The sequence below is a fragment of the Agelaius phoeniceus genome, chromosome 2, assembly GCF_051311805.1.
Source record: "Agelaius phoeniceus isolate bAgePho1 chromosome 2, bAgePho1.hap1, whole genome shotgun sequence".
Lineage (NCBI taxonomy): Eukaryota > Metazoa > Chordata > Aves > Passeriformes > Icteridae > Agelaius > Agelaius phoeniceus.
In genome coordinates this window covers 31270509-31285224 of record NC_135266.1, presented here as the reverse complement: position 1 = coordinate 31285224, position 14716 = coordinate 31270509, and the positions used below count along the sequence as shown (strand labels likewise).

At 42.0% G+C, this 14716-nt stretch overlaps 1 protein-coding gene across 2 annotated transcripts in view; it reads right to left on the bottom strand.

Annotated features, from left to right (window-relative positions):
* AFF3 (ALF transcription elongation factor 3) overlaps positions 1-14716 on the bottom strand; it is a 329101-nt gene that overhangs the window by 169590 nt on the left and 144795 nt on the right. For both annotated transcript variants that reach the window (XM_077173416.1, XM_077173417.1), the window contains exon 4: positions 9878-9922. In XM_077173416.1, the coding sequence (XP_077029531.1) occupies positions 9878-9922 (45 nt within the window). The remainder of the gene's footprint in view (positions 1-9877; positions 9923-14716) is intronic.

The window sequence follows — 14716 nt, the reverse complement described above, 5'->3', positions numbered from 1 at the left end:
AAAAATCCTGTGGAAAACCCACACAGCTGGAGAGAAACATTTTTGCTGCGTGAAGTCCTCTTTCTCTCCCACCAAGCTATTGTCATTACTCTGAATAACTTTTTTTCCCCTCCAAGGGTAAAGTGACAGGCTTGCAATTTCTACATAAAATTGCATGGTTTCTAAGAGAAGCTTGTATGTAAGTCCTTTTATGTCTGGGTGACTTTAAGTTTAGTCAATATTATTGCAAAAAAGTCTTTTTTTAAATTAAATTAATTCTGTTGGCAAAAATTAGATTTTCAGAAACTGTCAGAAATGTGATGTTTTATCATGTTTTATCACCATCTTCATTATAATCTGTACACAGCTCAGAGTGACAACTCACTCAGAGGCCCATCATTTCAGAAAACATTAAAAATTTGTACATTAAATAACTGCATTATTTCTAAGTATCTCACTTTTGAAGCCTACATGACAGCATTTTACTTCCTAAATTACTAAATCCTAAATAACTTTAAGAATGACACAATGCACCATACACAGTAAATGGCATTTAGCACTAATCACAAAGGACAGATACTGTGACATTTTGGTTGGTCAAAACTTGATTGGTATTCAGTCAGTCTCTCTTGAAGTATGCTATTAACATCACTGCAGACAAGTAGCATATGCTCTTGTATTGCCTTCAAAACCAAATTTTACATTTTCAAAGAAAAACCCAACCCAGTATGTCCCAAGGGCAGAGAACTACAATGGCAAAAACATGCCAAAATACATAGAATTTGAAACATTACAGATTTTCAACCACATTTTTTTTGCAGTGTGGCTAGTATTGTATTGTCCAAGGTCTTTGAGTTTTTGCACAAGGCAGGAAGAAACCACAGAAAATTAGACTGCATCCCTCCTGACACAGCGAGGGAATCACACCTGAGTGCTGGCCCACAGCCATTCATATCATAAATGGTATTTTCTGACAGCAGCACGGTTCTGACTGGGGCCAGCTCTTGCAAAGAAAAACCCTGCATGCCTGGGGTCTCTCCCAACAGGCAGCATGGCTGAATCCACTCTGCTGCATGGCTGGGAGAGAGCTTAGCTTTTTGGGCATGAGCCATGCAATGCTGATTAGCCTCAGGCAAAGAGAACACTTATTAGACCATTTCACTTATTAGTACAGACATTGCAATAGAATATTCTTGAAAGTGATTTAATTTCCTTTTATTAGACTCCTCTTTTCTCTCACAATTTCCTTCAAGTCTTTTTGCCAAGTGAAGCTAACTGCTAACTCATGTGTTGCTCCTAAATATGATTAAGTGAGATTAACAAAAGAATATTTGTCCCAAATGAGGAGAGCTGCTTCCCTCAGACATAAGCAGAGAGCTCATGCATCCTGGGTCAGACCAAAATGTGACAGTGGTGGGACAGTTCCTGGTGATCATCTCCAGTTGTGGAAAATCAGGCACCACAGAGGAATTTCCTAGATATAAGAGAATGTCTACCGAAAATAGCAGTGTGGGAGACAGGAGAAGGTGCACGGCCAAAGTACTTGTGCAGTGTTGGCCACTGAAACCCACAGCTCAAAGCAATGCAGGTTTTCAGAGACACAGCTTAAGGTGGGGATGGCACCAGGTCTGTCACCCTGCAGGCTCACAGGACAAACCAGGGCTGTGTCCCTAGGTGTCAGGGACTGTGGGGCAATGACTGTCTGGCTCTGCAGCCCAGAACACATGGAGTATGGGCTCTGCCTCTCCCTCCATTGCCCTGTGGCCATCCCTGGAAATCAGACAATTTACCAGCATCTAGTAACATTCTCTGGTCAGTTCCTTAATGCCTGTTTAATCAAGGAGGAAACCACTGTCACCATAGGGTTTGCTGAAGGGCTCTGCCATCTCAAGTCACACCATTTCCCTGTGGTTTCAATTGTTTTGTGTCAGTCTTACCAAGAGGGTAGAAAGTCAGTTCTTCTCTAAGGACAGCAGCTGAAGGCTTAAGTCCCAGGCTCCCAGCAGTGCAGATAACTGCTATTGCCCAAATTTTATTCTTCTTGTGTTAGGACTGATAATACAGATCCTTTCTGGTATTATTTTGGTATTAATTTTGTTGGCCTCAGAGGAGCTGTGGCAGGGCTATACAAAATGAGGATCTATCTAGCCCTTTGCCCCTAATAACATGGAATCATTTCTCTGTATTGGAACAAGCTGGTGATTGTGCTTTTTTCCCCAGCTTTGTGAAAACACTCTAAACAGAGGGAAAAATTAGTAAGTATTTTACTGTATTGTTTTTGCATAGCAGAGAGGCTGGATAATTAATTCTAGATTCTCTCTTGCTTTGTCAAATAAGAGGGTATATACACTTGCTACAAAACAGCAATTTTTAAAATTAATTCCACCAAATTAGCACTGTAGTGTTTCATTTCTACACTGACCTGACTTTCCCTACCACAAAGCCTTTGCACATCAGCTACTTGAGTTCTAATACGAGTATGGGTCTCTTTTGTCTGTAGTACCCTATTCAGTTCAAAAAACCACCAGGTTTTGCTGTATTTGAAAATGTCAGTGCCCCAGCACATGAGTGGCTAACAGCACAGAGTGTGCCTCCACATCCTGCACTGGCACCTGAAGACTGAAAGACAGATTACCTTTGAGTGGTATTAGTTCTAAGTTATAGTCCCACATATGAGTTTCTAGCTTGATCTCCTATTTCCACTAAAACATTTATAATTTTTGTCTTTTTAAGGTGGTATTTATTAACTGACATCAAGATTTACTATGTTCAAGTTTTAAATATACAGCATACTTCCCACCTCAGATTCCTTTGAGACAGCAAACTGTCTCTCTTTTTCAACAAAAACAGTGGAGGCAGAAAAAATCAAAGAGTGAAAATTCAAGGGAACAGCTGATGTACAACTAATTTATGGTTGGTTGACATTAAAACTGTTAGTGTAGCATTTAACGCATTTTACATGGTGTTCTGTACCTCAGACTCTATCTGTTAAGGGTCAGGGAAGCAATATTTACATGTCTAGGTTTAAAATGTTGACTGTGAAGGTTTATTGACAGCTGAAAACCACAATGTGGGCAATAAAAAGTATGTGCCATGCATGGTGGCCAAACCAGGAGCAGGTTCTATTCAGATGAACTAACAATAACTAACAGATCACCTGGAGAGGGACTCTGATGATCTGAGAAGGCATCAAAAGGGACAAAATGTGTGAAAAGTAAGCAATCTCCCTCCAGCCTTTTGGAGGGAGGAAGACCTTGGGTTAAGCAGATACACAGAGACAGTCCAGGGCAGTGCATACAGAGGGTGTGTCCTGAAATTTTCATGGTGTGAGGAGTCAAGGGGATGGTGGTGTACACAGGTATGGCTCTCTGTAATCACTGCAGCTTATGTGGACAAAGACAAAGACAAAATATCTTTATCTTTGGTACTGCTGCTAATTTTGCTCTAACAGCCCAAGGTACCGTATGGACTGCTAATTCTCACTGAGAAGCTGGAGAAGCTCCAGGCAGAGCTTGCTGAAGCTCTACAGTGCTGCTGTCCACACCACTAGCATACCCAGGCTGGCTGAAGAAAGCTGACAAAGGCACAGTGACTGCTCAGAAAAGGTTCTGTACAGATGAGCTGGGTGTAGGTGTGGTAAGAAGGGCAATGTTTATAGGTGAGTCCTTCAGGTTGCATTAAATGGCTTGAAATGTATCTTAATGTTTCTGGGATTTAGTCCTTGAGTGAAATGCTAGATTTTCCAAACACTCTTGGGTATGTATGATTTCTCATTTATTTGAGTAAGAAAGACAAAAAGAATAATACTGAAGAGATGCAATGAGCAGTATACATCAGCCAAAATGCTTTAATTGCTCTGAAATTTAGGATACTAAAAGCAAAGCTATGCTGTGGAAGTTCTTCTGAAAGACTGCAATGAAAAAAAGTGCTATTTTATGCATCTGATACATTATTTTATACAATTCTGACACTTTGGAGTACTTCTGTATTCAATGAGACAAAACAAGTCTCTGCAAACTGGGGATGCTTATAGGTCTCCACATCTTCTCTCTCCTTGACCATCTCTCTTTTGCCGAAGTTGGTGTGTTCCTCCAGAAACTTTTCCAGGAATTTCCCACCAGGTTCAGTCACAATAACTAACCCAAATGACTCCACAAAGGTGCTGGTCTGAGGCTGGCCTTCTCACCTCCCTCCTGATGCTGCCCAGCAGTGAGACTGCAGAGAAAGGCTCTGCTGGTGCAGAGGCAGCTACTGCATGAGCCTGTGCAGCAAAGTGGGTCTCACTCCACCTGTAGGGTTTTGCCTCTGCTTTGGAAAGCAACAGGAGTGTTTAGAAATATACTACTGATTACCATATTTGTGTTCTGTAATTCTTCACATGTCCGACTCCACCAGGAGCTTAACTGCAGCCAGTGGGATCTTACAGTCATTAACATTTACAAGGCAGCAGTTCACAGTTGCTGAACTAACAACCTACCTCTAAGAAACTGATTTTTCTCCCCTCTAAGTATTGACACGTGCTCCACTGACTGTGATGCTTATTCACAGTGACAGTGTGTTTGGTAGAAATTCATGTTTTCACAGGATTTGTCTTGTGCAGACAGTTTCTAATTTACCTCTGCTCTTGTTTTAATTCAATCAGCTGATGGAGTGCAGCTGATCTCATGGCACATATGGCTGCTGAGGTTTGAAAAAAGGCCCTGAATATTTGATGGGTCGATCCTTAATGCTTCCTGCTAAAGAATTAGCAAGACTGCTAATGAGCCAGGAATCCCAATTGGGGAAGGGAAAAATACAGAATTAGATTCTGTTTACATTATTTTTTTTAATGTTGCTCAAATAAGAAATGCAGTGCTTTACACACTCTGATTAGATTCACAGGGTAGAGAGAGTCAAGTAAATCACTTATCACAGCCATCAGACTTAAAATGTCATTTTCATAAGTGGATGTCCTGTGGCCATGAGGAGTCACAACCTATTTCAAGGCCATCTGTGGGTGCTTATCCCTCCCTGTACAGGAGGTTCATGGCACCAAGGAGAGCTGTCCTTCACGGGGGCGGATGTTCTCAGCTGGAGTCCATGTCCTTTCACTGCCTCCCAATGGCTTTTTCTATCTCCTCTGAGAGAAATTATCTGTCCTCCACTGCAGAGCCCAGCCTGTCTCCCCACTGCTCCATGCCATTTCAAAGGACGTGGCTTTTTCTGTGTTAACTGGCTGTGCTCGGGTTTTCTCCAGCCCTTTCTCTGCATTCCTGTTTCTCCTCCAGCTTCCTGCTGTCTTCTCATTCTGCAGCCAAACACTGTTTGCAGGCCAAACACTCAAACTATGCCTCTCTCTACCCAGTTCAATGACACTGCTCATGTCAACAAAAAAATCCAGGGAATTCACAAGGAACCTCTTCAATAATCAAAAGCTCAGCTTGCCTGTGGGTTTCCTTCCAACAAAGCTACCACAGCTCTAGGAAATCACAGCTAAGACTGTAAGGATAGCCAGATCAATCGCCGCTTACTTTACAAATCAAGAACTGCCTGCACTCAACACGCTCCCTTACTTAACTCCATAGCAAATATTCTCTGAGTGCCTCCTATATTGACTGCAACAGTTAACTTAGTGGAGAGGCAGGACTCTTATTGCTCCCATTTTTTGAAGGTACTACAGTAAAATAAATGTTTACTTTAAACCTCACCAGTCATAGCAAAATACACAGTTCCACACACTAATAAAGTCAAATAGAAATCAGCCAGAATTACTATCATAGAATCACAGATGGGGCCTTTCAGATCTTTTAGTTCCAACCCTCCAGGGAAGGGACAGGCAGTGACACCTTCCATGAGACCAGGTTGCTCAGGTCTCAGGTTCAGTCTGGCCTTAAGCACCTCCAGGGATGGGGCATCCACAGCTTCTTTGGGCAACCTGTTCAAGGGCCTCCCCACTCTCAGAATAAAGAATTTCTTCCTAGTATCTGACCTAAACCTAATCTCTTTTAGTTTGAATCCATTCCCCCTTGTCCTGTCACTACATGCTCTCATGGAAAGTCTTCCTCTTTCATGTAGGCTTCCTTTAGGTACTGGAAGGCTGTAATTAGGTCACCCCTAAGCCATCTCTTTTCCAGGCTGAACAAGTCCAGTTGTCTCAGCCTTTACTCACAGGAGGGGTGCTCCTTCCCTCTAATCAACTTGGTGGCCTCCTTTGGACTTGCTCCAACAGGTTGATGTCCTTCCTGCACTGGGGACCCCAGAACTGAAGTAATCTTGCTTAGCCAGGCTGTGTTTTAGCAAGGAAGTGAGTAGGTTGGCTTTGGCAACATCTCAGGAACTCGCATAGCAGCTGCTCCATGCACGGTGGAACAAAGGGTATTTGTGTAGTCTTAACTGTTATTTTCCACTTCAAAGTTTTCTATCATGTCCTCCATGAACAATGCAAAGCTTACAAGAAATTGCCTTTTAAATCTACTTGCAAGAAATGAGGCTTTTCTCTCATGTTTCAACATTACATCTTTAACTTGATCTTACTGGAGTTATTTACATTGAAAGCTCTCTTAGAAGTTTCTCTATCCTCAAAGTGTGTGCCTGCAGCTGGACAGAGAAGTCAGCACACTTTGAAGAAGCTGCTATAAATTAGTGCATGGGGTTAGATGAGGTTCAGGATTCCTGCAGTGATTATAAACTCTACAGGAGGCCTTACAACAGCTCCAATCTCGACAGGGTTACTGTCTTGTTAATCAACCTCCTTCAGGACTGGAAGAGGTTCTGTGCTTCAGCACTTGGGGGCATTCTCTGGAAGCTGCAGTTTTGTGCAGAAGGATCTGTCAGTTTACAAAGTCCATAGATCTTCAATACATTTGGTAAAACGACATCAAAAAAGGCTAGACTTAAGCTGTGGCAACCTGTGTTGCAGCAGACAGCAAAAAAACTATAAAATCTTGTCACAGTGAGGGCAACATCAGATTTGGTGATTTTAAAGCCACGCCTAAACTGATTTGCAGCCCAGGCCCAAATGTTAGTTCTGGCCATGGCCACATGCTGGAACCAGAGGGTGACAAGATCCATGCACAAACCTGCCTCTTCTCACCTGCTGGGGGAACACAGGGAAGCAGATGGAGCAGACCTGGTGCACACTTACTACTGCCCTCACTCTTGACTGCAGCAGCATGGACATGCCATGGAAGTATCTGTTTCATGGAAAAGCCACAGCCTGACTTGTGCAGGGAACACATCACCTAGAAAGAGGGGATATTTTCTGCTTTGTGTTGTGCAAGAGACAGCCTAAGTAGGGTGAAACATTCCTTAAAAAGATGAATTTTAAACATCTTCTTCCTTTTGCTGATGCTCCATGTATTAGGAGTGGTCCTTCCCATAATAAACACATTCCAGCAGGCCAGCCATCTTTTCTAAGGGGAACACAAGTATTTCAGCTGCTGTGGCTTTTCATTGTCTGCCTTTGGGCACCTGTATAGCAACTTCATATTTTCTGTTTGAAAAGAAGCTAAACTTTGGCTTTATGATGACAAAACCATGGAAATGGCATTCCTTATTAACAGGCTGTGTCAGAAAAGTAGAAATCTGTGTTACAACTTCATGGATCTGCTCAGGACAAAAAGGGGGAATGGAGAGGGATGCAAATGTCTAGATGCCAGTAAATTACAAAGTGAGCAGCAAAGGCACATTATTACTGTTGTTGTTTTCAGTAATTACCAGTAACAACCACAACTGCAGATCTGGATTTGTATTATGAGAGTACCTAAGCACTACTTTTGTAATACACAGCAGTTCCTTGACATAGAAAATCCACTTTTCAGTATAAAAGAGAGCAGATGGATATATCTGACCTGACAGAGTACTACAAGAAACAATTGGGACAAAAATGTTCAAGCATGAGAAACAGTGGTAGAGCCCTGACCTCACCACTGGTTTTCCACCATCCTTGGGGAAAAAAGAGCCCCTTAAGATTGGGAGGTAGCTATGGAGCTGATTGGGAAAGTTTTCAAGGCTCTTCCCAGATCTGATGGGAAGCATTGGAGAAATTAATTGATGTAAAACTTAGCAATATTTTGACATCACCAGCTAAGCTAAAAGTGGGATTTCATATGTTAGCATGGACTGGAGACCTTAAAGTCAGAGACACATTGCTGTACTTGATGTGATAGAGAAGGAGATGACAGTGGTGAGATGTGAAGACAGATGTCTCTGGGCAAGATGTCAAGCTAGGAAAATGATCTGTGCAGCAGCATGAATGGAGGTGGGTAACCTTGCATTTGTCAAAAACTAGGAAAGGATGCAGCAGCAATCAAAGTGTGTAATGAGAATTTTGGACCAAAGACTTAAACCCTTGTGAATAAAGAGCTTCAGTCAGAAATTCTACAGAGTAACAGCCTGGAAGATTTACGTGTAGTCCTAGACACAGAGACACAAGGGAAGGTCAGAGTAGAAAGTGATGCCCAGGTTTGCAGACATGGAAGATGGGCAGATTGGTGAGGTTACTCATCATGAAGATTGACAAAAACATTTCTTGAGGAACATTCCAAAGGAAAAAAAAGAGAGAGCAGCAGCTATGTTCATTATATTGGAGATGCACCTTACTATCTTTAGTCATACAGCGCATTTTCCTTCTCAGATGGGGTCTCTTACATACTCATCTTCCTCTGAGTGGAAGGAATTGTGCCTCTTCTGCATTTTTGCTTAATAGCATGAGCCAAACTACAGAAACTAAAGGAGGAAGACCAGTTTCTCTGACTGTTAATTTTAAAAGCTTTGCTTTAAAATGAAAATGGGAGCCTAAGTGTCACATCACATCATGAATTCAGGATATCTGCCACTAATTTGTAACAAACCAGCAGGGACTGTGGCTTGGGCTTGTTGAATATGCACCTAAGTCCTAACAAAGCCTACTTTGTAAATGTCAGCTAAGCAAAAGCTCTGCCAGTGAAGTCATAAGCAATACATCATCATCACCCTTCCATAAACTCTTTGTCCAGTTTAAGAATTAAAAGCTGCATTTAACATATTGAGGGAAAATGGAGAAATGCCTTTAGAAACAACAGGCTTGATGCAGTGCTAACCTCCAAACCAAATATTTATAACCCTGTAGTTTATAAATCATTAGAAATATTTGGGTGGTGGAATATCCAAGAGGTAAAAGCACATACAGTAACAGGGAGGTTTTATCATTCCATCTACCTTGCTTTGTGTTTCAATCACATCAAATTTTTAAGAATTGTGAATTATCGAATTATTGTTTTTTGAAAAAGAACCAAAATAACCACGAGTTAAAATATTACAGAAAATTTTCACTGTTTATAAATATTTCTGCCACAGAAAATAATCAATATCCAAGTTAATTCAAGCCAAGATCTGTCTGGATGTGTATTAATTTGCTCCATGAAAATAAACTAGAAATTACAAAGATAAAAGAAATAATAATGAAATATGGAAATAACTACAGATTTTGCACATTGTCATTATGTAATGGACATAATGAAAATAATGACATTACATAATTAAATCCAGGTGGAAAATGACCTTCCTAGACCTCCCTTCAAAATTAAGATTTTTGACAGTCATGATTAATGGAAACATGCACTTTGCATGGTTTGTAAACCTGAAACATCATTGTACATTTCAGTTTATAATTTATCCCATTATCTGCTTCTCCATGCATGAAGGTCAGCTGTACAGGCATAAAGTAGCAGTGAAATCCACAGGCTTTGAAAGGTTGTTCTCACAGATTTTTCAATTATTTTTCATGAGGAAATAATTTTGCCTACTTTTTCCTTAGAAAGATGACAATCTAAAGGAGGAAAATTTTAACAGCAGTAATTGCAATATTCTTGTTATTCTCTTGTCTTTTCAGAGCAAACAAAATTGGACTGGAAAAAATGGGTTTTTTTAGGATTCCTACCCGCAATATTTCTTCAATGCAGCTGTTATCTCCTGTTCCACTGTCCTGTAAACAAAATGAGAAGACAGTTTGTTTATGTTTTAAAAAGAAATAACAAATAGGTCTGAAGACATGGTTGTCACATGAAATATATTCCAACCTCTATTACAGATTCAAAATGAGACCAAGTCTTTCCAGCATCTGAAAAGTTGCACTGCTTAAAATTCCCAAATTATTCCCTAGCAGCACCACAGGAAGATGCAATATTTACAGTGTTTACATATGATTGCAACATATTTCTATAAATTCAACAGACTTTTTTTCACACCACTTTTGGGTTCTGTTCCTGCAGTTTGGGCTCTACCATGTATGAGTAAGCAGAAGCAAAGAAGTTATTGCATGCACATGGATCCAATGTGCATTTATTTCTATTAAGTAAATAACATCTCTCCACATCCTTTGGGCAGCACAGCTGTGCAGTGACACTGTCTGTGCAAAGGCTGAGGATGTGTAGGGCAGATGTGATGCCGAGGGGAGAGCTGCAGAGACTGCAACACCGGCAGCAACACTGAGCATGGGCGCAGCAGTCCTGAGAAGCTGTCATTTCCTAAAATGCCGACTCTAAGGCCACCCCTGCATTGTGGGACTGAGGGCGCAGAAGAATTCGACTCTCCCAAGCAGTATGACTCACTCCAGAGCTACTCTGCAGAGGGGAAATCAGAGATTTGGCAGGGCAGCTGGAGACCATCCAGATGGTGCCTCACCTGCCTGCTCAGCCTGGGTGTTCACTGGGACCCAAACTTCTGCCAGCAAGGACGAGGCAGTGTGAGACACACACCCCCTTCCCTCCTGCCTGCCCCCTGCCCAGTACCTGCCTGCTCACACTGCCTAGCACACCTGGGAAGAGAGGGCACACTTGGATGGAGGTACTGATGCCAAGGGGTTGCCCATCTCTTACAGCTCTCCACAAGATACAGGTGGCTGCTGCATGCAGCAGGCTGTCTGGGGATTTCCTTCACCACACTACACTCCCTGACAATCCCCCCAAAAAAGGCTTTCTTCTTTCTGCAGAACAGAACTAATTCACAAAGCAGGGGTTTGAGATCTTCCCATGTGGGGAAAGGGGGATAGAAAAAAGTCCATCTGGTAATTACTGTACCCAAAGAGCTAGCAGAGAGGTGAGCTTGGTCTTCTCTTGTTTTCAAAAAACCCCTGGATGCTCTGAATTTTCAGGTGTGCACCTGGAGATATATCAAAGCAATTCATTTTTCCAAATGAAGTTCTTCTCTTCTGGAAATCAGACTTCTCTACCACATCTGTATTTGTGCACCCAAAAAATCATGAGGCTTTTTCAAAAATGGATACCTCTGCCTACAAAAGCCAAATGATTGCACTGACCAATTTGTGCAAGTCCTGGACACTTTTACCACCACTCCCCAGTTTGAGCTGAGGGAGTGAGGACATCTGGATCTTCAACTGCTTAAAGCCCACCAGCTGTAACCAAGGTCAGGAGAACAGCAGCCATGCATATGCAAAAGAACAACTTATGTTTTCTAATTTTTTGTGGCTGTTGTTTCATGCCAATTCATAGAAAGTCTTAAATGTTTTATTGCCTGCACTCCTGCTAAATCTTTGGTGAATATGGCCCTCAATAAACAAATTAATCACATCAACTCTTCTTGGTGAAACACAGTCCATCAGCTTTACAGTTCACTACAAATTACACCACTGATTTCAAAGGTAAAGGTACATGTGGTGAAGTCAGACTTTGAAAAATGACTCATATCTGATCTATGGATGCTGAAGAGAAGCTGCTGGCCTGAGCAGATAGCCCTGTTCTGACCTCTGACCTCCCCTGAGGAGCTGCACACCACCATTTGTGATATTCCTGTCACAGGAGCAGGAGTGCAAGTGTTTGTGTTGCTAGTGAACCTAGCAAGATGGAGAGACACAACAATCTCTGTATATTAAATAATTTAAAAATTAATAGTTGCTATTTTTCTCTTCTCTGTGGGTTTCCATCTATTTTTTCCCTTTCCTTCCCCAAGCCCCAGTTTGTTCACTTGCTGTCCCTCTAACAGTGGAGAATGCAAAGCCCTCATCATGAGTGCCTTGTTTAGAGAGAAACCAATTCACTGCCACCTTTAAGTTGTCTGTTTTAGTCTATTGCCATCTTACAGAAGGGATGAGATGACCATATGATCTTATGCTGTATAGAGCACATTGAACATATGATAAAATGATGATCTCTTTCTCTGTGAGGATAAAAATACTGAATGTGAATTTGGCAGCAGGCTATTTCAGACTAGGATTAGGAACAAGCGTCTGTTACGAAATTAAATAACTCCCCTAGAAGTGTAATGAAAAAAGTCTGCAAGTACTCATCAGCAAGAAATTTTGCTTTCTATTACCCCAGAACTAAAACTTTAGCTTTTCTTTCTAGCCCATCATCTCTCTGGGCAGGAACTAAAAGCTTTTCACATCTCCCTCTCAATATCATCATGCACCATTTCAAAGGGTGAAAAATAGGCTGGAAACACAAAACGAAGGACAAGATATGTAAAACTGATATAATATTTGGGGGAAACTCCCTCAATGTCTATGTTTTCCTCTCTGTTTTTCATCTCTTGAGTGCCAAATGTAAATTTGATTTTTTTTTTGAGTATTTACAAACATCTTAACATTACTGTTGATATCAAACTTTCTAGACCATCCACTACACCTCCACTGATGCTACAGAGGAACATGCGCTGCCATGGAATCTGGCAAACTGAATTTAACTTTGTGGCCACAGTTTAGGTTGAAAAAAAAAAGAAAAAAAAAGCTGGCAAATGTTTCTTGAAATGTAAATTAAAAGAAGGGATTGCATTAGCTGCAGAGAGCCCTTGACACGCTCTTTGCTTGGGTGGACTTCCCCATCCAAGCACTATTGCGTTGGTGGCGGCTGTGTGACGCGGCCCCTGCGTATGGCTGATGTCGGCACAGCTTGGCAGGCTCTGCAAAGCAGTCCCTCCACAGGACATTCCTGCAATAAACGTTTTCATTATTATTTTTAAAAATTAAAATTAAAACCGAATAAAGGTTTTGAGGCTGCTGTTACAAACTAAGCTGAGGAGCTGCTCCCCTGTGTTTGCTCTGACACTGATGAACCCGTCTCGTTTGTCTTCCTCTCTGTTTTGCGATCTGTCATAACAAACTTGCCTCACTGAACCTCCAGTGGACCATCAGCGAAGTACTGCCAAGTTTTGGGGACCTGTCAAGGAAAGTGGGCTCAGCCTCTTTCCCCCTCGGATTCTGTGCCCATTGCCCTCGTCCCTCGGTGAGCAGAGCCTGCAGAGCGCCGAGCTCCGCGCCCAGGGGCGGCCGCCGTGCGGGCTGGCGGGGGATGCGCGGAGCTGCCGCCCAGGATAACGGCAGCGCTGCTCGAGAAATAGCCGGGAGCGTCGTGCTGCTGATAACACGAGCAGCTAATTACCATGCAAAGCACAGAGAACTGTAAGAAACAAGACTGACTAAAGGCTACATAGAATTCTTGGGAAACGGGATGCCATTTCAAAAAAAAGCTACCTCGGTAAAAATTTTGTTTCAGAGCATTATTTTTTCTTCCCTTACCAAGAGCATTCACACAGAGATATATAAAGAAACCTCTCTGAAAGGAATTGCCTATCTTGTGACACTTCTCCCTCCTTTAAATCTTTATGTTGAGGAAAGAAAGAAAAATCTTCTGCAAGTATCTATTTCCATTTTAGCCCAAGAGATTTTTATGATGCAAGCTTTTGGTGCTGTCATTATTTGGACTGTGCTAGGTGTTTTTATGAAGTGTCCAGAAGCTATTGGATTTTTGTCTCCAGTATCAATTAGGCATGAGGACGATCTCCAGAAGCCTGAGGTACATACTCATCCTCTTCCCCTCAATGGGTGCCAGGCTGGTTGTGTCAACTCCAGCCAGCAGCATGACAGCTGCCACCTCACGTCCACCCCACGCTGCTCAGGCACAGCACAGCACTGCTCACCGTGGAGCTGCAGGATTTCCCCTCAGGAAAGGAGAAAGGGGAAAGGGGAAAGGGGAAAGGGGAAAGGGAAGCTTCAGGCCCTGAATGTTGGCAGGCAATAACCAAAATCCACGATGAAACAAAATAGGAAAAAAGGGGTGAGAAAATCCCACCTTGAAAGCATATTAGAAATGAATATTAGAAATCCCACCTGAAAGCATATTAGAAATGCTTCTTTGCCAGGCACACACACACACACACACACAGAGACACATGCACATACAACATTTTCTATGCAATCCATTTGCTAGAAAGGGATATCCACTATGAAGAAGCAAACTCTTTATCTTTTTACTTATCTGTAAGTATGTGTTCTGCCTGTTGGGTTCAGGAGAACCATTACTCTCAAAGTTTCCCTTCAATCATTTCTTTAACGAGATCTTAACACATTCAAGTTGTTGAATTTGCTGGAGTTTAACAGGGTTTTGGGCCTGAGATTGGAGATGTGATTTCTGGGGGTTCTGCAGAAATATAGCCAGGCTGTGGAAAGGAATTTTGGGGAAGTGTCATTTGCAGATGTCCAGGAAGGGTTTTTAGACATGCAGGGCTTAAGTTGTTACTGCTTTCCTTACATATGCTACATTCTCCAAAATGCTCTTTATGGAGTCGTTGTGCTGAACCCACATGGCTCTTGAAGAGAAAAGGAAGGACTTTGAACCTCATGAAAGATGGCCTGGTAAAAAGATTTAAGAACTAAAAAGGTCAACCTAGTTAAAAATTTACCTTTTTGCCCCCATTTTTTGTAATGTTTTCATTCTGAATAGGGACCTGGGCACAGGCTACTTGTTGATTTTATCCCTTTGGCTAT